At 43.9% G+C, this 21,395-nt stretch overlaps 1 protein-coding gene across 2 annotated transcripts in view; it reads left to right on the top strand.

Moving 5' to 3' along the window:
- The window catches only part of mia3 (MIA SH3 domain ER export factor 3), a 126,960-nt gene that overhangs the window by 71,156 nt on the left and 34,409 nt on the right, over nucleotides 1-21,395 (top strand). For both annotated transcript variants that reach the window (XM_078542772.1, XM_078542771.1), the window contains exons 13-18: nucleotides 884-988; nucleotides 1,077-1,199; nucleotides 2,519-2,630; nucleotides 10,011-10,063; nucleotides 10,158-10,248; nucleotides 11,312-11,450. In XM_078542772.1, the coding sequence (XP_078398898.1) occupies nucleotides 884-988; nucleotides 1,077-1,199; nucleotides 2,519-2,630; nucleotides 10,011-10,063; nucleotides 10,158-10,248; nucleotides 11,312-11,450 (623 nt within the window). The remainder of the gene's footprint in view (nucleotides 1-883; nucleotides 989-1,076; nucleotides 1,200-2,518; nucleotides 2,631-10,010; nucleotides 10,064-10,157; nucleotides 10,249-11,311; nucleotides 11,451-21,395) is intronic.

The following is a 21,395-nucleotide window of genomic DNA, read 5'->3' as shown; positions in this document are numbered from 1 at the left end:
GTGTCCTTCTAGATGGTAGTGGTCGTGGGTTTGGAAGGTGTTGTCTAAGGAGCCTTGGTGAGTTCCTGCAGTGCATCTTGTAGATGGTACACACTGCTGCTACTGTGCGTCGGTGGTGGAGGAAGTGAATGTTTGTGGATGTGGTGCCAATAAAGCGGGCTGCTTTGTCCTGGATGGTGTCAAGCTTTTTGAGTGTTGTGGGAGCTGCACTCATCCAGGAAAGTAGGGAGGATTCCATCACACTCCTGACTTGTGCCTTGTAGATGGTGGACAGGCTTGGGGGAGTCAGGAGGTGAGTTACTCGTTGCACGATTCCTAGCCTCTGGACCTGCTCTTGTAGCCACAGTATTTATTTGGCTAGTCCAGTGCAATTTCTGGTCAATAGTATTCCCCAGGATGTTTATAATGGGGGATTCAGCAATGGTAATGCCATTGAATGTCAAGGGGAGAAGGTTGGATTCTCTCTTGTTGGAGATGGTCATTGCCTGGCACTTGTGTGGCAAGAATGTTACTTGCCACTTGTCAGCCCAAGCCTGAATACAGTCCAGGTCTTGCTGCATTTGGACATGGGTTGCTTCAGTGAGTCGTTTTGAACAATGCTGAGCATTGTGCAATCATCAGCGAACACCCCCACTGGAATAATGGAAGGAAGGTCATTGATGAAGCAGCTGTAGATGGTTGGGCCGAGGGCACTCCTGCAGTGATGTCCTGGCAGAGGAAATAAATAGCAGGGGCGTTAGAATCTTTAAAGAGGAAGACCATTTGTGGAGATCTCTTCTGTATCTCAGCGTAGGCCACTCCTCCTAGAAGAGAAACTAATAAGTTTACAGTGAACCTGAGATGGAGACAGGCATAACCTCATGCAGATGTGTATTTCTTTTAGGTACAGGTAGCCCTTTCTGGTGCCAAAGTAAATGAAGAAAAATTGCAAACAGACATCCAGGCTATGCAAGAAGAAAATGCCATGCTTAAGCAGAGCAAAAATCAGGTGAATATTCTTTGCTGGATCAGAACCTACTGACCCATTTAGAATGTTTTTAGGTCATTTACAAAGGTTTTGTTTTGTGGGTTTGCAGCTTCTGCGAGAGGCGGAAGGCTGGAGTGAGCGACACATTGAGCTTAATGAGCAGATTAGGCTCTGCCAGAAAGCTCAGAGAGACCTGGAGGAAATGCTGGCTTACAAGGACAATGAAATCGAGGTATGTGGAAGAAGATATCATAATTGGTCTTTTTATTGCATTCAGTTTATCAATGCATGTAATCTTCTAAAGCTTTTACTTAATGGAGAAATTGAGTTAATGGACCCAAGGCCGCAGTGCATCAGGATTGAAAAGTAGTGATTAGCTAGCACAAGCTTGAATATTAAAAAGCTACAGATTGTAATAGGAAGGACTATATGAGGGAAAAATGAGGATTTTGCAGTATTGAAGTTCTGGGGAAGAGCTGAAAGGCAAAGTTTGCAAGGACCCCCGCCCCCTCAGCTGTGGCTCAGTAGGTAGCACTCTTGCTGAGTTAGAAGATTGAAAGTTCGAGTCCCAGTCCAGGACTTGAGCACAAAAATCCAGATATATCAGTCCATTGCACTGTCTGAATAGGATGTCAAGGTTGTGATTAGGCTGGCTCAGCCTGCAATAGTAAGCAGACAGGGGAATAGAATCAATGATGTGCCCCAGGTGGAGTTGCCCAGTGATTGCTGGATGTACTTCCATTCAGCAGCATTAGAAATATTGGTTTAAAGTGAGTTTTTTAAAAGTTTTTTTTTTATCTGCAGTGGGATTTTTAAAATTGCATTTCCGGAAGGGAATTCATGTCTTCAACCAGTTCTTGTTAAATGTGTTTCCTGGCTGCTTTAATAAATCAAAACTATTTGGAAGTGTTAGAGTTATCAGACAAAGTTTTGCGATATTTTTCTCTTCAAATCTTAATGGAAAGGATTGGCGCTCGTATTTTTTTAAACTTTTGCTTTCATAAATTTTCTGGTCAATCAAGATGGTGCCGAGGAATGGACTATTTCCCCATCATTTTGGGACAATATCAGTCTTGAGGTTCAGGTTACATACAATACCATTAAGTGCAAAGCATTGCCCCCTCTTCTATCCAGCAATGTGCCGCAACATTCAAGCTTAGCAGTGTACCTTCCCCTTTCCCCACTGCTGCAACATGACTATCCATTTCTCATGTGTGGAGCATAAACACAGGCATGGACCTTTTGGGCTGAATGGCCTGTTTCTGTGTTGTAAACACTTTGTAACACACCAGCTATTTTGTCACCTCCGAGCAGATTGGGGATAGTTTAGTGCTATGGACCCATTCCTGTAGGAGCTGGGTTGATAATACTCAAAGGCATTTCGCATAGAATCCTTAAAACCAAAAGACAGCAACTTGTTTCCTATTGGTCTGAACTTAGATCCAAAAGGTGAAAAGTCGGTCGTTAACCCCCTTTTAGAAGTTTGAACCTGCACCCATATTGCTGTCATCTTATCGGATGTAACCTTTCTCATTCTCCTCCAATATCCAGGTATTGACAGACTGCGTGATGCAGCTTAGGCAGCTTGACACTGAGCCTGACAGTGAAGATAATGGGTGGGACAAAGAAGTGGATGGTGAAGTGGCTAATGGAGAGCTGCCAGGTAAAACCAGTGCAACATAACCTGATCACTGTTACCTATTTGAGCACAGTGATTTACTTTTACACACAAGTGTCCTGAGAAAGAAGGGTAGTGTGAATTTTAGTGCCTCCACAGGTTTGAAAATCAGAGGTTTGAAGAAGCCAACTCTTCCCCACTCTAATATAAACTGGGATAGGAATGTAAAGGGTAATGTAAAGGGCAGTGATGGGGAAGAGTTTCTGAAATGTGTTTGGCTAGCTCAATGAGGAAGGAGGCATTGCTGGATCTGGTTCTAGAGAATGAGGTGAGTCAGGTGAATCGTGTCAATAGGGGAGCATTTAGGGACCATGATCATAGTATTATAAGGTTCAGTTTAGAAATGGAAAAGATTGACGTGCAATCCAGAATAAAAATTATTATTTTGTGGAGGGCCAGTTAAATTGGGGTGAGAATGGATTTGAGCCAGGAAAATTAGGATCAAAGATTGGTAGCAAAACTGTAATTTAGGGTTGCCTTTAAAGAGGAGATAGTTTGGGTACGGTTATGGTGCGTTTTCCCCAAAGGGAATAGGTAGGACAAACCAAGCCAGAGCTCCCTGGATGACAATAAGATGAAGCAGAAAAGGGGTGTTTATGACAAATAAAAGCAGAAAATGCTGGAAAAACCCAGCAGATCTGACAGCATCTGTGGAAAGAGAAACAGGGTTAATGTTTCGAGTCCGCGCGATGTCTCTTCCGAGCTCTGAAGAAGAGTCATACGGACTCGAAACGTTAACTCTGTTCCTCTCTCCACGGATGCTGTCAGATCTGCTGAGTTTTTCCAGTATTTTCTGTTTTTATTTCATATTTCCAGCATCCGCAGTATTTTGTTTTTATGTTTATGACAAATGCCGGGTTGATTATATGAGTGGGAACCAGGTTGAATATAGAAAATTCAGAGGGGAAGTGGGAAAAGAAATGAGTAGCAAAGGGCGTGTGAGAAGAGACTGACAGCTAATATAAAAGAGAATCGCAAAGTCTCTATAGGCATACAAATAGTAAAAAGCTGATAAAAGGAGGAGTGGGACTGCTTAGGGACCAAACCAGGGGATTTATGCATGGAGGCAGGGGACATGGCTGAGGTACTAAATGAGTACTTTGCATTGGACTTTACCAAGGAAGATGCTGCTGCCTAAGTGATAATGAAAGAAGAGATAGTTGAGACACTGGTCACTAGTTGATAAAGAGGATGAATTAGAAAGGCTAGCTGTAGTTAAAATTAAGCCACCAGGACTGGATGAGATGGTCCAAAGATACTGAGGGAAGTAATGGTGGAAATTACGAAGAGGCTGCCATAATCTTCCTATCTTTAGACATGGGGGTGGTGATAGATGATGGGAGAATTACAGATGTTACACCCACCTCCAAGTGGCGTAAAGATAAATCCTGCAACTAGAGGCCAGGCAATTTAAAATAAAAACACAAAATGCTGGAAAAAGTTCAGCAGGTCTGACAGCATCTGTGGAGAGAGAAACAGAATTAATGTTTCAAGCCCATATGACTTCTTCAGAGCTGAAGAGAGAGAAGTAGAAATGTGATGAAGTTTATACTGTTGGAGGGTTGGAGCAGGTAAACCAGGATAGAAGCTCAGTGATAGGTGAGGGCTAGGGGGAGATTGACAAAGCTGCAATGGACACAAGACAAAAGGAGTGTTAATGGTAGTGGTAAGGACTAAAGGTGCTGATAGTGGCATAAAAGTGAGAAAGCAGAATGTGTGAAAAGCAGAACAAGGGTAAGCACTCTGAAAGAACAATATGGAACAGGTAACAGATGGCCCTTTTGGGGATGGGGTGGGGGCGGGGGGGAAAGGGGTGGTGGTTGGGGAAAAGGATAGAAAGGGGGATAAAAAAGGGAATAAAACAAAGAATAAAGTAATAAGTAAATTTTTTAAAAAAATTTTTAAAAGGGGTGAAGATAGAGGAGAGAGTTCACGGTCTGAAATTGTTGAACTAGATGTTAAGTCCGGAAAGCTGTAAAGTGCCTAATTGGAAGGTGAGTTGCTGTTCCTCCTGTTTGCGTTGGGCTTCACTAGAACATTGCAGCAGGCCAAGGACAGACATGTGGGCACGAGAGCTGTATGATGTGTTAAAATGGCAAGCGACAAGAAGGTATGGCTCATGCTTGTGGACAGACCAAAGGTATTCCACAAAGTGGTCACCCAGTCGGCGTTTGGTCTCCCCAATGTAAAGGAGGCTGCGTTGGGAGCAGTGAATGCATTAGACCAAGTTGAAAGAGGTACAAGTGAAGTGCTCCTTCACCTGAAAGGAGTGCCTGGGCCCTTGGATGGTGAGGAGAGAGGAGGTAAAGGGAGCAGGTGTTGCACCTTCTGTAGTTGCATGGAAGGTGCGTAGGAAGAGGATAAGGTGTTGGGGGTGATGGAGGAGTGGACCAGGGCCCAGAGGGAACAGTCCCTATAGGATGCTGACAGGAGTGGGAGGTGGGGGGTGGTTGAGGGGAAGATGTGTTTCGTGGTGGCATCATGCTGGAGTTGGCGGAAATGGATGGAGGATGATCCTTTGAATGCGGAGGCTGGTGGGGTGATAAGTGAGGACAAAAGGGACCCTATCATGGTTCTGGGAGGGAGGGGAAGGTGTGAGCGCAGAGGTGCAGGAGATGGGTAGGACATGGTTGAGGGCCCTGTCAACCGCAGTGGGTGGGAAACCTCGGATAAGGAAGAAGGAAGACTTGTCAAAAGCGCTGTTTTGGAAAGTGGCATCATCATGACGGAGACGAAGGAATTGAGAGAATGGGATGGAGTCCTTACAGGAAGCGGGGTGTGAGGATCTGTAGTCGAGGTAGCTGTGGGAGTCGGTGGGCTTATAATGAATATTAGTGGACAGTCTATCACCAGAAATGGAAACAGGTTGGGGAAGGAAAGGGAAGTGTCAGATGGACCATGTGAAGGTGGTAACTTTGATGTAACAAAATTAAGTCACTTGGACAAATGTAGATTTACTAAGGAAAGCCAGCACCAATTTAAGGACAAATTGTATTTAATTAACTTGATTCAGTTTTTTGATGAGATAACAGAGTTGACGGGGATAATGCATTTGATGTGGTGTACATGGACTTCCAAAAACTGTTCTCCGATAGCTGGCTTGACAACAAAGCTGAAACCCATGGAATGAAAAGAAAAATAGCATCATGAATATACAGTTGGCTGAATGATAGGAAACAGAGTAGCGGTGAACAGTTGTTTTTGGGACTGGGGGGGGCGCGGAGAGGAAAAGTATATCGCGGGATTCCCAATGGGTCACTTCTAGGAACATCGCTTTTCTTGATCTGTTAGATATAGGTGTTCAAGGCATGATTCCAAAATTGGAGGATGACACAAAACTTGGAAATATTGTGAACTTTGAGGAGGAAAGTGATAGACTTCAAGGCGTCATAGGCTGGTGGAATGGGCAGATGAATTGTAATGTAGAGAATTGCATAGTGATACATTTTGATGGGAGGAATGAGGGGAGATAATATAAAGTATAAAACACAATTCAAAAGAAGGTGCAGGAGCAGAGGGACCTGAAGCTCTATGTGCACAAATCATTGAAGGTGGCAGGCAGATTGAGAAAGTGGTAAATGAAGCATAAGGGTCCTCAGTTTAATAAATAGTGGAATAGATTACAAAAGTAAGGAAGTTATGGTGAATCTTTTATAAAACATTGGTTCAGCCTCAGCTGTGGTATTGTGTCCAGTTCTGGGCATCACACTTTAAGAGCATGTGAAGGCATTAGATAGGGTGCAGAAAAGATTTAAAAGAATAGTTCTGGGATCAAGACTTCAGTTATGTGAAGAGATCAGAGAAGCTTGGCTTCTTGAGAGGACATTTGACGGATGTACTCAAAATCATGAGAGTCTGGGCAGAGTAGGTAGGGAGAAATTGTTCCCATTGATAGTAGGGTGGAGAACCAGAGGACATAGATTTAAGGTGATGGGCAAAAGATCCAAAGGCGAGAGAAAGCTCCCTTTGCACAGCTGTCAACTGTCATGATGAAGTTTCAGGGTCTGGCCACAAGGTGGTAACTCTGTGGAGTAAGCTAGTACAGCTATAGCTTGTATGAAAAAGCCTTGCATGTAGCAACTGACTGTAGGAAAAGTCACAGGAAATTTGCTGATATATATAAAAAATCAAACTTAAGGAAATGTATTGCAGAAATACGATGTATCTGAAAACGGAACTGACAAATTAGCTTTTTAGTTCGAAACCCTTTGGCAAGTGTCAGTTTGGCTCTATTAGAAGGATGATTGCCTTTTAGATGGAAAGTTGAGTTCAAGCCCCATTCCAGAGTCTTGAGTCCATAATCTAGGCTGATACTGCAGTGCAGTTCTGAGGGAGTGCTGAATTCTCAGTGATGCAAATGGAATTTAGTCCTGAGAAGTGTGAGGTGATGCATTTTGGGAGGACTAACCGGCAAGGGAATACACACAAGGGAATGGTAGGACCCTAGGAAGTCAGGAGACTTCAGAGGGACCTGGTGTACATGTCCATAGATCCCTGATGGCAGCAGCACAGGTAGATAAGGCAGTTAAGAAGGCATATGGGATACCTGCTGAGGCATAGAATATAATAACAGGGAGGTTATGTTGGAGCTGTATAAAATGCTAGTTAGGCCACAACTGAAGTTCTGGCTGTCACGCTATAGGAAGGATGTGATTGCAGAGGAGGTTTAACAGGATGCTGCTTGGGCTGGAGCGTTTCTGCTATGAAAGAGAGACTGGATAGGCTAGGGTTGTTTTCACAGAATCACAGTGCAGAAGAGGCCCTTCGGCCCATCGAGTCTGCACCGACACTGCTCCTTAGAGCAGAGAAGGCTGAGGGGGGTACCTGATAAAGGTATACAAAATTATGGGGGTGGGGTGTAGATAGGAAGAAACTTTTCCCCTTAGCGGAGGTGTCAATAACTAGGGGGCATAGATTGAAGGTAAGGAGCAGGAGGTTTAGAGGGTGGTAGAGTCAGGAACACTCTCAACATTTTAAGTATTTAGATGAGTACTTGAAATGCCATAGCATACAGGGCTACAGGCCAAGTGCTAGAAAATGGGTTTGGAATAGATAGGTGCTTGGTGGCCGGCATGGGCAAGATGGGCCGAAGGGCCTGTTTTTGTGCTGTATAACTCTATGCCTTTGACAAGGTCCCTCATGGCAGACTGGTACAGAAGGTAAAGTTGCACGGGATCAGAGGTGAGCTGGCAAGATGGATACAGAATTGGCTTGGTCATAGAAGACAGAGGGTAGCAGTGGAAGGGTGCTTTTCTGAATGGAGAGCTGTGACTAGTGGAGTTCCGCAGGGATCAGTGCTGGGACCTTTGCTGCTGCTTGTATACATAAATGATTTGGAGGAAAATGTAACTGGCCTAATTAGTAAGTTTGCAGACAACACTAAGGTTGGAGGAGTTGCAGATAGTGAAGAGGATTGTCGAAGGATACAACGGGATATAGATCGGTTGGAGACTTGGGCGGAGAAATGGCAGATGGAGTTTAATCCGGACAAATGCGAGGTAGTGCATTTTGGAAGGTCTAATACAGGCAGGAATTATACGGTAAATGGCAGAACCTTTAAGTGCATTGACGGGCAGAGGGATCTGGGTGTACAGGTCCACAGGTCACTGAAAGTGGCAACGCAGGTGGATAAGGTAGTCAGGAAGGCATATGGCATGCTTGCCTTCATTGGCAGGGGTATTGAGTATAAAAGCTGGGAAGTCATGCTGCAGCTGTATAGAACCTTGGTTAGGCCACACTTGGAATATTGCGTGCAATTCTGGTCACCAGATTACCAGAAGGATATGGAGGCATTGGAGAGGGTGCAGAGGAGGTTTACCAGGATGCTGCCTGGTCTGGAGGTTATTAGCTATGAGGAGAGGTTGGAGAAACTCGGATTGTTCTCACTAGAGCGACGGAGATTGAGGGGCAACTTGATAGAAGTTTACAAAATTGAGTGGCATGGACAGAGTAGATAGTCAGAAGCTTTTTCCCAGGGTGGAAGTGTCAATTACTAGGGGACATAGATTTAAGATGAGAGGAGAAAACTATAGAGGAAATGTGCGGGGCAAGTTTTTTACGCAGAGGGTAGTGAGTGTCTGGAATTCGCTGCCAGAGGAGGTGGTGGAAGCAGGTATGATAGTGGTGTTTAAGAGCTTGACAAATACATGAATAGGATGGGAATAGAGGAATACGGACCCTGGAAGTGCAAAATGTTTTAGTTGACGGGCAATATGATCGGCGCAAGTTTGGAGGGCCGAAGGGCCTGTTCCTGTGCTGTACTTTTCTTTGTTCTTTGACTATGCCATCCTTTTAAGCTGAGATGTTCTGTCTATGTTCTTATGGGTCTGATATTTAAAGATCCAGTGGAAGAAGGGCAGAGAGTTCTCTGACTGGTCTATTTTTTTCTGTCAACCAAAGACACCCTCACAGCAGATGCAGTAGTTGTTGATCTTAAGCTGTTATGCGGATCTTTCAATGTACTAGGTGATATTACATTGCCTAGCTCGGAGGTTTCCAAGTTTTCTTTTTCAACTCTCTGTCTAATGACCACACATTTTGTTAATCGGTATAATTATACAATACATCTGAACATATGTCTAGAATAGTTTTTTACTTGACCATTAATGTGATGAATGAGTTGAATGAGCTTGTTCATTGGAGCATAAGCACATGAATTAGGAGAAATGGATGACAATTTCAGACGCAAGCGGTTTTCGACACATGTACAGTGATGCTTGATTCCATTCTAGTGAGTGCCAAAAATCCGCAAACTTAGGAACTCTTAATAACTTAGTAACTCTTTCTACTTATCTCCCCCTCATTGCTTCCCCCTCCCATCCAACCCCCCTTCCGTGGCCTGGCCCTCCCACCTGCCGCTTCTCCACCTCCCACACTCACGGGAGAGTTGGGGGAAGCAGCAAGTGGGAGAATTGGAAGAAGGAAGGGATGAGTTGGGGAGGGTCAGAGGAGGCAGCCAGCGGGAGAATTGGGGGAAGGAAGGGGTGATTTCTTTTTAAAGACTGAACATGCGCAATAACTACACACGAATAAAATGTGGCAGTGCTCTACGGGGAATGTCCCTAATTTACAAATTGTTCTTAAACGAAAACGGGCCATTAGAACACACTTTAAACAGGGGGATGTTTGTATTAAAACAAAATTCAGCGTTACACAATTTCTCTTGATTACCCCTCCTTAGAGACATCTGCCTTGCCCAGGGGTATGCTGGGAACCACTGGGCTAGTTAACTCTCTGCACTTCAAAGCAATTTATTGCATGCAAGGTACAGTGAGAAGTTTGAGATACAGGTTGTTGCATAAACAAATTTTTTCTATATTTTAAGCCACTTCCAGCTTTACTGTTCAAAATGTGTTCTTTCTTTAGATAAAAGCAAAAGGATAAAAATGAAGATTCAGCAAATGATGGATGTTTCAAGGGTGAGTTGTAGAGAACTCCTGTGTGTGTGTTTATTTAGAATGGCATTATTTTGTTGGATGTATGGGAGTGTCATTCTCTTTGATCTTCCTCAAGGTACAAACCACCTTGAAAATCATTGAAGAAGAGAAAGACCATTTCCAAGCCAAACTGACAGATGAAATAAAAGCTAGGCACGAACTAGAAGGTAAGATTTTGTTTTTGTGTGAATGTGTGAGAAAATTTGACCTGCAAACAATGAAAAAACTAGATGCTGAATTTGCACAATGTTTTCTCCCTTATCAAGGGTGCTGAGGCTAGTTGTAACCTCTCTGCTGCCACCCCAGCTTTGAGAGGCTTATTCAGCACAGAATCCGGATCAAATCTGGGATCTTTCTGTTCTGTAGACAGTGTGGAGCAACAGAGCTGTTGGGAGAACCATTTCTTTCCCATGTCGCTTTGTTTTTGCTTTCTTGTCTTTTTCTTTTCCATTAGTTCTACAGATCAAAAGAGGGTTTATTTTGTATTGATGGAGGGAGAGCTTGCTAGTATGAGTGAAACTGCTCTATAATTTCAAGGCTGCACATCCCTTGTTATTAAACCAGTATTTTGGGGAGTGATTTCCACCATTCCCTTAATTTTCTGTGAACAGTAAATCAGTGAAACTGTTTGTCATTCCTAAATGAGTATGGGTAGGTCACACACCTATCAGCGTAAAGCAACTAACCTGTGGTTAGCATTTGGAAAGAGACCAGTAGACTGATCACTACATTGATATTTTGACTACTGTGATGTTGATGAAACGCAATGTAATCAGCAACCTGTAAAGACCCTAATTTAAGCTATGCCTGTCCATCTCCCAGTTGCCAGTTATAAAACAGGCCAGCATAAATTTTAGGATTAAACTGGCAATTCGTCCTGCATATGCACTTATGAATAATGATGGACAACAAAAGACCTCCTGGTCCATCCAGCTTGTTTCATATAATTGTGATGTGTTGTGTATCGCAATATGCACAACACACACATCCTCCTTCCTAGCATGTAATCTCCTAGGTGCAGAGGAAAACCAAAATAAAAACCCCCGACCAATTGGAAATGGGGGGAATCTTTTTTTTAAAAAAATTCCTTTCTGGCCCACTTTGACTAGGCTCCCACTCTGGCTTTGCTAAGAACTGTGAATTCTGTGAAAAGGCTGGGATGATGAAAGATAAGGATAGAAATAACTCAAAAAGAACCCCACTCATTTTCATTTAAACTTCTTCGCTCAGAGCAAATTAAGCAGCTTGAACACAACTTTGTAGCCACTGGAACTGAGAAGTCGAGGCTTGAGAATGAATTTAAAACCATGCAGCAGAAGCTGGAGATCCTGACTGAGCTCTATCATCAGAAGGAGATGGCCCTACAGAAGTAAGTTTGTGATTCCTTACCAGGATCTTGGAGTAACATGAGAATGAGGGGCGAGTTAGTAATGTTTTCATACAGGCTATTTGAATGTTTGCTGTAGAAGAGAACGTAATAATTTAAAAGGGAGCTGGATAAATATTTAAAAAGGATGCAGGGGGTGGGATTAGACAAGTTAGCTGAAATTGAAGAACTCATACCCACTGCTGAATGGCTGTCTTCTGTGCTATTTTTAGCATTCTAAATTGTCATCTGCAATCACCAAGGGATAAAAGCTTGAGAAGGCTTATTTATAGGGCTTCTGAATGACAGAACGTGTTGGCTTTCTTGTCATACAGACTGAGTCAATACCTATGAGCAAGTCCTGACTGTAGCAATAGTGCACAGTTGAGAAGGAGATTTGAGAGTTCTGACACAAACTGAAAATTCTGGAGGTACAGATCAGGACCGCATGCCTCTGAAATATCAAAATGAAAGATCCCACGTGGAACTTGAACCTTTCAGTCTCTCTTAGACTCGGGTGGTTCCAGTGGACTGGAGAATTGCAAATGTTACACCGTTCAAAAAAGGGTGCAAAGGTAAGCCTAGCAACTACAGACCGGTCACTTTAACTTTGGTGGTGGAAAAATTTCTAGAAACAATAACTTGGGACAAAATTAATAGTCACATGGAAAAGTGCAGGTTAGTTAAAGAAGGCTAGCATGGGAAAATTGTGTTTAACTTTCTGGAATTTTTTGAAGAGGTAATAGAGAGGGTTGATGAGGGCAATCTAATGATGTGGTGTACATACCAAAAGACATTTGATAGTGTCACACAATAGACTTGAGCGCAAAGTTATAGCTCAAAATAAAAGAGAAAGTAGCAATGTAGATACAAAATTGGCTGAGTGATAGGAAACAGAAAGTAGATGTTTTTCAGACTCGAAGATTTGTAGTGCAGTTCCCCTGGGGTCAGACCCTTGCTTTTCCTGGTGCATATTAATGAATTCGACCTTGGTGTACAGGCACGATTTGAAAATTTGCGGATGATATGAAATTTGGAAGCATTGTGAACTGTGAGGAGGCTAGAACTTCAAAAGGACGTAGACAGGTCGGTGGAATGGGCAGACAGTGGCAGATGAAGTTCAATGTAGAGAAATGTGAAGTGATTCATTTTGATCGGAAGAACATGGAGAGACAGTATAAAATAAAGGGCACAACTCTCAAGGGAGTACAGGAGCAGAAGGACCTGAGGGTATATGTGCATAGGTCATTGAAGGTGGCAGGACTGGTTGAGAGAGTGGTTAATAAAGCATGCAGTATGCTAGGCTTTATTAATAGGGCATGGAGTACAAAAGCAAGGAGGTTGTGTTGAACTTGTATAAGACACTAGTTCGGTCTTAGCTGGAGTATTGCATCCAGTCTGGGCACCACACTTTAGGAAAGATGTGAAGGCATTGGAGAGAGTGCAGAAAATATTCATGAGAATGGTTCCAGGGATGAGGAACTTCGCTATGAAGATAGCTTGGAGAAGTTAGGACTGTTTTCCTTGGAGAAGAGGTTGATTTGATTGAGGTATTCAAAATCATGAGGGGTCTGGACAGCGTAGATAGGGAAAAACTGTTCCCACTTGCGAAAGGATGGATAATGAGAGAGCACAGATATAAATTAATTGACAGAAGAAGCAAAAGCAACATGAGGAAAATTTTAAGATAAAAACAAAAAGCTAAAAGCTACTGCGGATGCTGGAAATACAAAACAAAAACAGAATTACCTGGAAAAACTCAGCAGGTCTGGCAGCATCGGCGGAGAAGAAATCAGTTAACGTTTCGAGCCTTCATGGCCCTTCGGCAGAACTGAAGCATAGTTAGAAGAAGGGAGAAATATAAATTGGTTTAAGGTGGTGGGTGGAGAGAGAGACATTGAGGGTGTGGTGATTGTGGAGATGAGCAGATAATCAAAAGATGTCACAGACAAAAGGGTCAAAGAGGTGTTTTGTCTGAGAAAAGTGCTAATTAAGAATGGAGGACAGGATATTCAAAGTACAGCTCTAGTGGGGGTGGGGTGGAAAGGCTAACAAGGTTTTAGTTTTAGATTTAAAAATAATGGAAATAGGTGGGGAAAGAAGAATCTATATAAATTATTGAAAAAAAAGTGGGGGGGGGGGGGGTGGGGGGGGGGAGAAACGGGGTGGGGATGGGGGGAGGGGGAATTTAAGATCTAAAGTTGTTGAATTCAATATTCAGCCCGGAAGGCTGTAAAGTGCCTAGTCGGAAGATGAAGATGAGGAAAATTTTTTTACGCAGCGAGTGGTTAAGGTCTGGAATGCACAAAGTGTGGTGGAGGCAGATTTAATTGAGGCATTCAAAGGGAATTAGACTTATCTGAAAAGCAGGAATGCAGGGTTACGGGGAGAAGGCAGGGGAATGGCACTACGTGAATAGGTCATTCGGAGAGCCGGTGCAGACATGATGGGCCGAATGGCCACCACCTGCGCTGTCACAATTCTGTGATCATTTCTATTTCAGGCACTGAATGACCTGCTGTGTCCCCAGCTTATTCTGTTATCAGTTCTGAATTGAGTCACTGGATGGAAGGGGGACAGAAATTGAGTGGTTGATTGCTGGAAGTAGCTCTGTCTCCTCCTAATCTGATGAGATTTACTGTTATGTATTATCCAGTTGGTAAGGTCGATGTCTATGCAAAGAAGCAATTTTTCTGGATCTTGTCTATTCAGTTGAGCAATCAGAGGCAGTGAGATAACTGTATATGTGAAAATTGGCTTGGTAGAATACTGCATCAGTTGAACTATAGTTGATCTTAAGTAAATTACAGGATTGGGGGAATCAGCACCATTGTATTCATGGAAGGAAAACAGAAAATGATGGAAAAACTCAGCAGCTCTGACAGCATCTGTGGAGAGAAAAACAGAGTCGATTTTTTGAGGCCGAGTGACCCTTCTTCAGAGCTACAAAGAAGTAGAAGTGTGATGAAATTTATACTCACCCCACCCCCACTAGGGCTATCTGTACCTTGCTTGACCTGCTTTCTACCCTTAATTAGCACATTCCTTGGATGATAATATCACCTTCAACACCTCTTTGTCCTTTTGTCTATGACATCTTTTGGTTATCTCCACCATCACTGGCCCTCTATCCAGCTCTACCTGTCCCACCCACCCTTAAACCAGCTTATATTTCACCTCTTTTCTATTTTTCCTTAGTTCTGTTGAAGGGTCATACGGACTCGAAATGTTAACTGTGTTACTCTCCGCAGATGCTGCCAGACCTGCTGAGTTTTTCCAGGTATTTTTGTTTTTGTTATGAAATTTATACTGTTTAAGGTGGGTGGAGCAGGTGAAGCTGGATAGAAGGCCAGAGACAGGTGGGGGCAAAGGAGAGATAGACAAAGATGTCATGAACAAAAGGACAAAGGGAGTGTTAATGTTAGTGATAAGGGCTAAAAAAAGGTGCTGATGGTGACAAAGGTGAGAAAGCAGATTGTGATAATAGTAGAACAGGGGTAAGCACTCTGAAAAGAACAACATGAACAAGTAACAGATGGCCCTTAGGGTGCGGTGGGGGAGGGGCTGGTGGGAAAAAAGGATCGAAAATGGGATAAAAAGGGATAAAGAAGGAGGACAAAACAATGAATAAAAATAAATAGATTTTTAAAAAAGATTTTTGAAAAAGGGGTAAAGAAAACGGTGAAGATGGAGGAGAGAGTTCATGGTCTGAAGTTGTTTAACTCAATGTTAAGTCCGGAAGGATGTAAAGTGCCTAACTAGAAGATGAGTTGCTGTTCCTCCAGTTAGCGTTGGGCTTCACTGGAACATTGCAGCAGACTAAGGATGGACATGTGGGCATGAGAGCAGGGTGGTGTGTTGAAATGGCAAGCGACAGGGAGGTCTGGGTATTGCTTGCGGACAGACCGAAGATGTTCCGCAAAGTGGCCACCCAGTCTGCTTTTGGCCTCTCCATTGGGAGCAGCAAATGCAGTAGACCAAATTGAAGGAGGTGCAAGTGAAGCGCTGCTTCACCTGAAAGGAATGTTTAGGCCCTTGGACGGTGAGGAGGTAAAGGGGAAGGTGCCATGAGAAGAGGATGAGGTGTTGGGGGTGATGAAGGGGTGAACCAGGATGTCCCAGAGGGAACGGTCACTACGGAATGCTGATGGGGGGTGAGGGGAGGATGTGTTTGGTGGCAGCATCATGCTGGAGTCGGCAGGAATGGCGGAGGATGATCCTTTGAATGCGGAGGCTGGTAGGGTGAAAAGTGAGGACAAGGGGGGGCCTATCATGGTTCAGGGAGGGAGACGAAGGTGTGAGGTCAGAGGCGCGGGAGATGTGTCCGACACGGTTGAGGCCCTGTCAACCAGAGTGGGAAGCCTCAGCTAAGGAAGAAGGAAGACATGTCAGAAGCACCGTTTTGGAAAGTGGCGTCACCTGAACAGATGCAACGGAGGTGAAGGAACTGAGAGAAGAATAGGATGGAGCCTTTACAGGAAGCAGGGTGTGAGGAGCTGTAGTTGAGGTAACTGTGGGAGTCGGTGGGCTTGTAATGGATATTGGTGGATAGTCTATCACCAGAAATTGAGACAGAGAGGTCAAGGAAGGGAAGGGAAGTGTCAGAGATGGACCATATGAAGGTGATAGAGGCATGGAAATTGGAGGAAAAATTGATAAATTTTTCCAGGTCTAGACGAGCGCATGAAGCAGCACCGAAACGGTCATCGATGTACTGAAAAAAGAGTTGTGGGAGGGGGCTGGAGTAGGACTGGAATAAGGAATGTTCCACATACCCCATAAAGAGACAGACATAACTGGGGCCCATGCGGGTACCCATGGTCATGCCTTTGGATTTTTGGAGTGATGTTTTAGTGCCATCCCAGAGAGATTTTCCTAAAAAACCTTCCAATGATATTAAGCTTCTGTTGGGCTATAGTTCCATTATGTGCCGTGTGCATGCTCCGTCCTGTCCACGCATAGGATCAGGTTCAGGGACTCATTCCTTATTGGGCACCGAGGCCTATTGTATTTGCTGTGGATGAGAACAGCTATCTCAACACAATGAAAAATGTACATGGGGTCATTCTTGTCATTGGCCTCGGTATCATATCACAAAGCATACTGACTTTCTGGATGATTATGGGACTCTTTTTTTTCTCCTCTTCCCTATATCAGTGGCTACAGGACTAGTTGTAGGAATCTACTTCCCTTTTGAATGAGGTAAACCAATGCTGCATGAACTCGAAATCGAAGCTGTCTTAGTCTGTGTGTAATATGATGCTGTTTTGTACCACCACCCACTGAGCTACCTGGGTCATCAATGGGGATTATTGCCCCTGCTGTTTCTAGTTTGGGCTGCTTGTTATTAACACGAGGGGTGAAATGACTACCTTATTCTACCACTCCAGGTCTTTTCCCCGTGTTTGCTAACTGGATAGTAGGGGGATCAATTTGTGCCCAGGTCTCCCTCTAACTTATCCTCACTGTCCCTTTCATCCTCCTCCAGTTCTTTTGCTATCTGACAGACTGTTACCTACTTGCTCCCTTCCTGGCTATGTTCCTGTTTTAACATGTTGACGTGACAGAGCCTCTTTTTTTCTCACCCTATGGCCTGGAGTGTCGATTACATAGTTTACCTCCCCTGTTCTCTTTGCTACCTTGTATGGGCCACTGAACTAGGTTTTCAGGAGTTCAGTCTGTATTGGTAGGAGCACTAGTGTAATCTCCTGGCTGGAGGGTTCAGGCCTTGGCATGTCTGCCTGCCTGTATTTTCATAGCTATTTGGGAGGTTTTTAAGTGCTCCTGGCCACATCACAGGCTCTCATGAACCATTCACAGAACACATTAACATGGAGATTTCTTGATTCTGTTCTAAAACTTTCACCTTGATTAGTTTCAGAGGACCCCTCACTTGGTGCCTGTAAGCTAATTCAAACTCTGTTAACCTGGTTGATTCATTGGGGTAAGTCCCTTGAGGTGAACAGAGGAAAACCCAGTCCTTTATCCCAATCATGGGGGTACTCATGACAGTATGCCTACTTCATTGTTTTTAGGATCTAGGGGCACTGTTCTAAAGCTCCTTGTGACTGTGGGCGGTATGCTGAGGCCTTTAGCTGGGTTACGCCTGTGTTGCTTATGACTTCCTGGCATATGCCGTACATGAAATTTGAACCCTGATCCGACTGCATCTTGGTGGCAGCCCATATTGGTAAAGAATTGTGTTAAAAGCAAAATACTGCGGATGCTGGAAATCTGAAACAAGCAGAAAATGCTGCGAAAACTCAGCAGGTCTGACAGCATCTGTGGAGAACGAGAAACAAAGTTAACATTTCGAGTCCGTATGACCCTTCTTCAGAATTGTGTAAATCCCTCCACAACTACCTTGGTACAGAGAGTTCTCAGGGGAATGGCTTCTCGGAATCGGGCGGCCACATTCATAATAAGAATATACTAGTAGCCCCCTTTTGTTTTCGGTAGAGATCCCACACAATCCACTAGCATCTTGCTGAAGCGTTCCTCAAAGGCAGGTATGGGAATTATAGGTGCAGGTTTAATTGCAGGCTGCGGTTTCCCCACTACCAGACATATTTTGCATGCCTTTGTGTAAGTGAGGCCAGTAAAAATGCTGGCTTATGTGGGCTTGGGGTTTTCATATACCGACATGTCCAGCCATCGGGATTTCATGGGTTAGCCTCAATGTTTCTCCTCGGTACCTTGGCAGCAGGACTACCTGGTGGATCATTGTCCACCTCTTATCTCTAAGTCTGTGAGGGGGTCTCCACTTCCTCATCACCTCGTTTTTAAGATAATAGCATTCCATGACTCCCTCTGCTTTAGCTTCAGGTTGGGCAGTCTGCACTAACTTTTTTAGTGCCAGGTCAGATTGCTGAGCTGCAACCAAGGAAGACTTTACATCCTTAAGCTCTTCTCAACTTCTGGAAAAAGCTTCAGTTAACCAGGTGGCAGGGCCATCTGTTTGCAGTGCGGGTTTGGCTTCCTCTGGCACGGCTTGTTTGGTTACAGACCGGGTTACTATGAAGTCATGAAAATGCCAGAGACTTTCTCCTGCAGCTGCTCTTTTCTCCCTGACCTTTCTTAGCTTCTCTAAAATTACTGGGGATGCTACCACCTTTGATGCTGCCAGGTCATTGCCGAGGAGCAGGTTGACCCTGTCTACAGGTAAATTGGGTACGACTCCCATGGTCACCGGTTCTGAAATACTGTCACACTCCAGATGCACCCCGTATAAAGGCATGGGCATGTATTCTTCCTTGATGCACTTTGGCCTATACTGCACTCTCTGGGGGAAAGATCATACCTCTTTTCAACAGGAGAGATTGGCTGGCTCCAGTATCCCTCAGTATGACTCCGGGTGTACTTGGGAAATGGGGACAACTTGCCTTCTGACACAAAATTCTTGTAACTCTTGGGCTTCGCTTGGCTCATCCGCATTCTTAGGGGTACGTTTACAGGGACTTGATGCTGTGGTTAGAGCCACAGCCTGGTCTGATATGCTCTCTGTATGACTTCCTTTTTCTGCACAGGGCCTATATGCCTCAATAAATCCTATAGGCTTTCCCTGTAACCTCCAGTCTCCAGCAATCAGCACAAAGGTGTCCAGCGTTATGGCAATAGAAACACACAGGCTTCTGAGCATCACACCTTTTCTCAGCACTATCCTTTAAGGTCTGAGCGGGGCTCCCTGTGTTTCCAACTATCCCTTCTCTCCCTTGGCTTCCTATCGCTCTCCCACCACCTTGTCAGGTTGGTTGGGGGTGATTAGGGGAGGGTTTCCTTTGGGATGAGGGCTTGTGGACAAGCTCATAATTATCAGCCAGGGTCATTGTCTGCCTGGCCCTTGCCACTTTCTGTTTCTCTGCATTTTTAAAGGGAGAGGGAATAAATTTTTGAACTCTTAAGTGGAACATTATTTCTTAAGTGTTCGTATCCACTGATCCAACTGCTGAAGCTGCTCAAATTAAAGGTGCATCTGGTCTTGCCGTTTTCGGAGGGTACAGAATTTCTTACTGTACCTCTTTGGCACCAGTTCATACACACTTAAAATAGCATTCTTTGCCACCTCGTAGTTTGCCAAACTCTCATCAGGCAGCAGGGAGTAAACTTTGAGCCTTGCCTGCGTTGCAACAGCAGGGCCTGTCTTTCTTCTGGTCTACTTACTTGCTGAGCTATACTCTCAAAAGAGATGAAGAAGGCTCCCACCTCATCCTCATCAAACTTGGGTATTAAATGGGAAAACTTGAATAACTTGGTGCTCAGAACTGAGCTAGGGGTGCCTTCAGTGGGCACAGGGGATCTATCCCTATGCAGTTCATGTCGTCTTATCTTCCTTTCTTGCTGTTCCTTTGGAAAGCTTGTTCCCTCTCTCTCCCTCTCTCTTTCTTAATTTCTTCTCTCTCTCTTTCCCTAGCCTGGAATTCTGGCTCTGCCCCCTCTGTTCTAGCTGTAATTTTGCTAAAGCTGGCTGCCTGTTGCAATTTCTCCAGGTTCATAATCCAATTCTCTGGCCATTAGTTTCAAACTTCAGGTTTCCTGGCTATCGGGCAAAACTCTAACTCCAACTCCTTAGTTACACTTTTTAACTCCTCAAGGGACAGTTATTTAAATTATCAAAAGTAATCTCCATTTGTTCTAGAAAGGCACTGACTTCAAATGTGAACATTTTTGCACTTTAGTATTGCAAACCCAGGAAAACCTGTATAGCAGTTTGTTTTTTGTTCAATAGCCCCACTCCAATTCTCTCGTACATCTGTGGGATCAGTCCCGGACTTGAACCCCTGAATTTCTGTTACGACTATGTGAGGAGGAGTGAAATGACTCCCCTGCTCTACCACTCCAGGTCTGAACGTAACAGGTTTTTTTGTGAATTTAGAGAGGATGTGCTTTGCCAATACTGCAGGAGTCCCACTATTTGCGCTTGTAGATTGTAAAGAACGAGTTAGACAGGCTTTCTTAGGTTAAACAAAGAACAAGATAAGCTTATTGAGACTATTTCCTGAATTTAATGAAAACTAGGTAAATTGCAACCACCATTCATACGCCACACACATTCCCTGTGTTCGCTCACTCTCTCTCACACACGCGCGCGCACACACACAAGTATAGATGGGAGAATAAGAGGATACTGTAAGGAGTTCATACGGTTTGTGAAGGAGATAAAACAAAGGAGTATACTGTTTGCTGTTCTTTGGCTGGTCACGTTGCGGTGATTCCACATTGTGGCCGCTTTGTTCAGTTGTCTTCCTGGGTGTAGTTGTATGGAGTAGATTTCAACGTTTTACTTCCAAAAGATCTCAGTTTGCAGTAGATTTCTCTTCTCAGGATGGTTACTCTGAAAACCTGGGCACAATACTTCAGAGAGAGAGAGCACGTGCAAACAGCTTTTGCAGCCTGTTTCAGCATTCATATTTAACTCTCTCTTGCTTGGTAAAATAGTCCCTAAGAACTTGGCTGGCGGCATATTCCATGAGAGTCCTATTAGTCCATGTCTGCTGCAGTCATTATTTTTAGCACAAGTAATAGCATTTTGATGCCTCATCTCTGAAACTTCTGAGAAGTATCAGGATAGTGTAAACCCAACAGGAGGTGGGGTCTTTCACACTCCCCAGGCAGTTGAGTATCTGTTCTTCCACGCTGTATATTGTAGCCATCTGGCAGTCTCCATAGCCTTTAAAGGGTTTCAGTTCTTTTTCTTTTCCTTCTGGTTGGATTTTGAAAAAAAAAATAGAAATTGTATCTTTTTAAAAGTACATCCTCATAACACTGCTTCATACTTAACTGACTTCAGTCAATTGTTTTCAGTATTTTAGTTCTGAGTAGGTGATTTGTTGATAGAGGCTACAAGTGATTCTCTAAAAATGAAGTCTGTTAGAAACAGTTTAGGAACAGTGACGGTCCACTGCCCTCATTATATCAGGATACAACTTGAGTTTGCTGGTTTGTCTATTT

Source organism: Cetorhinus maximus, chromosome 5 (assembly GCF_964194155.1).
Source record: "Cetorhinus maximus chromosome 5, sCetMax3.hap1.1, whole genome shotgun sequence".
NCBI lineage: Eukaryota > Metazoa > Chordata > Chondrichthyes > Lamniformes > Cetorhinidae > Cetorhinus > Cetorhinus maximus.
Note: the sequence above shows the minus strand (reverse complement) of the source record. Positions and strands in the feature narration are given on the sequence as shown.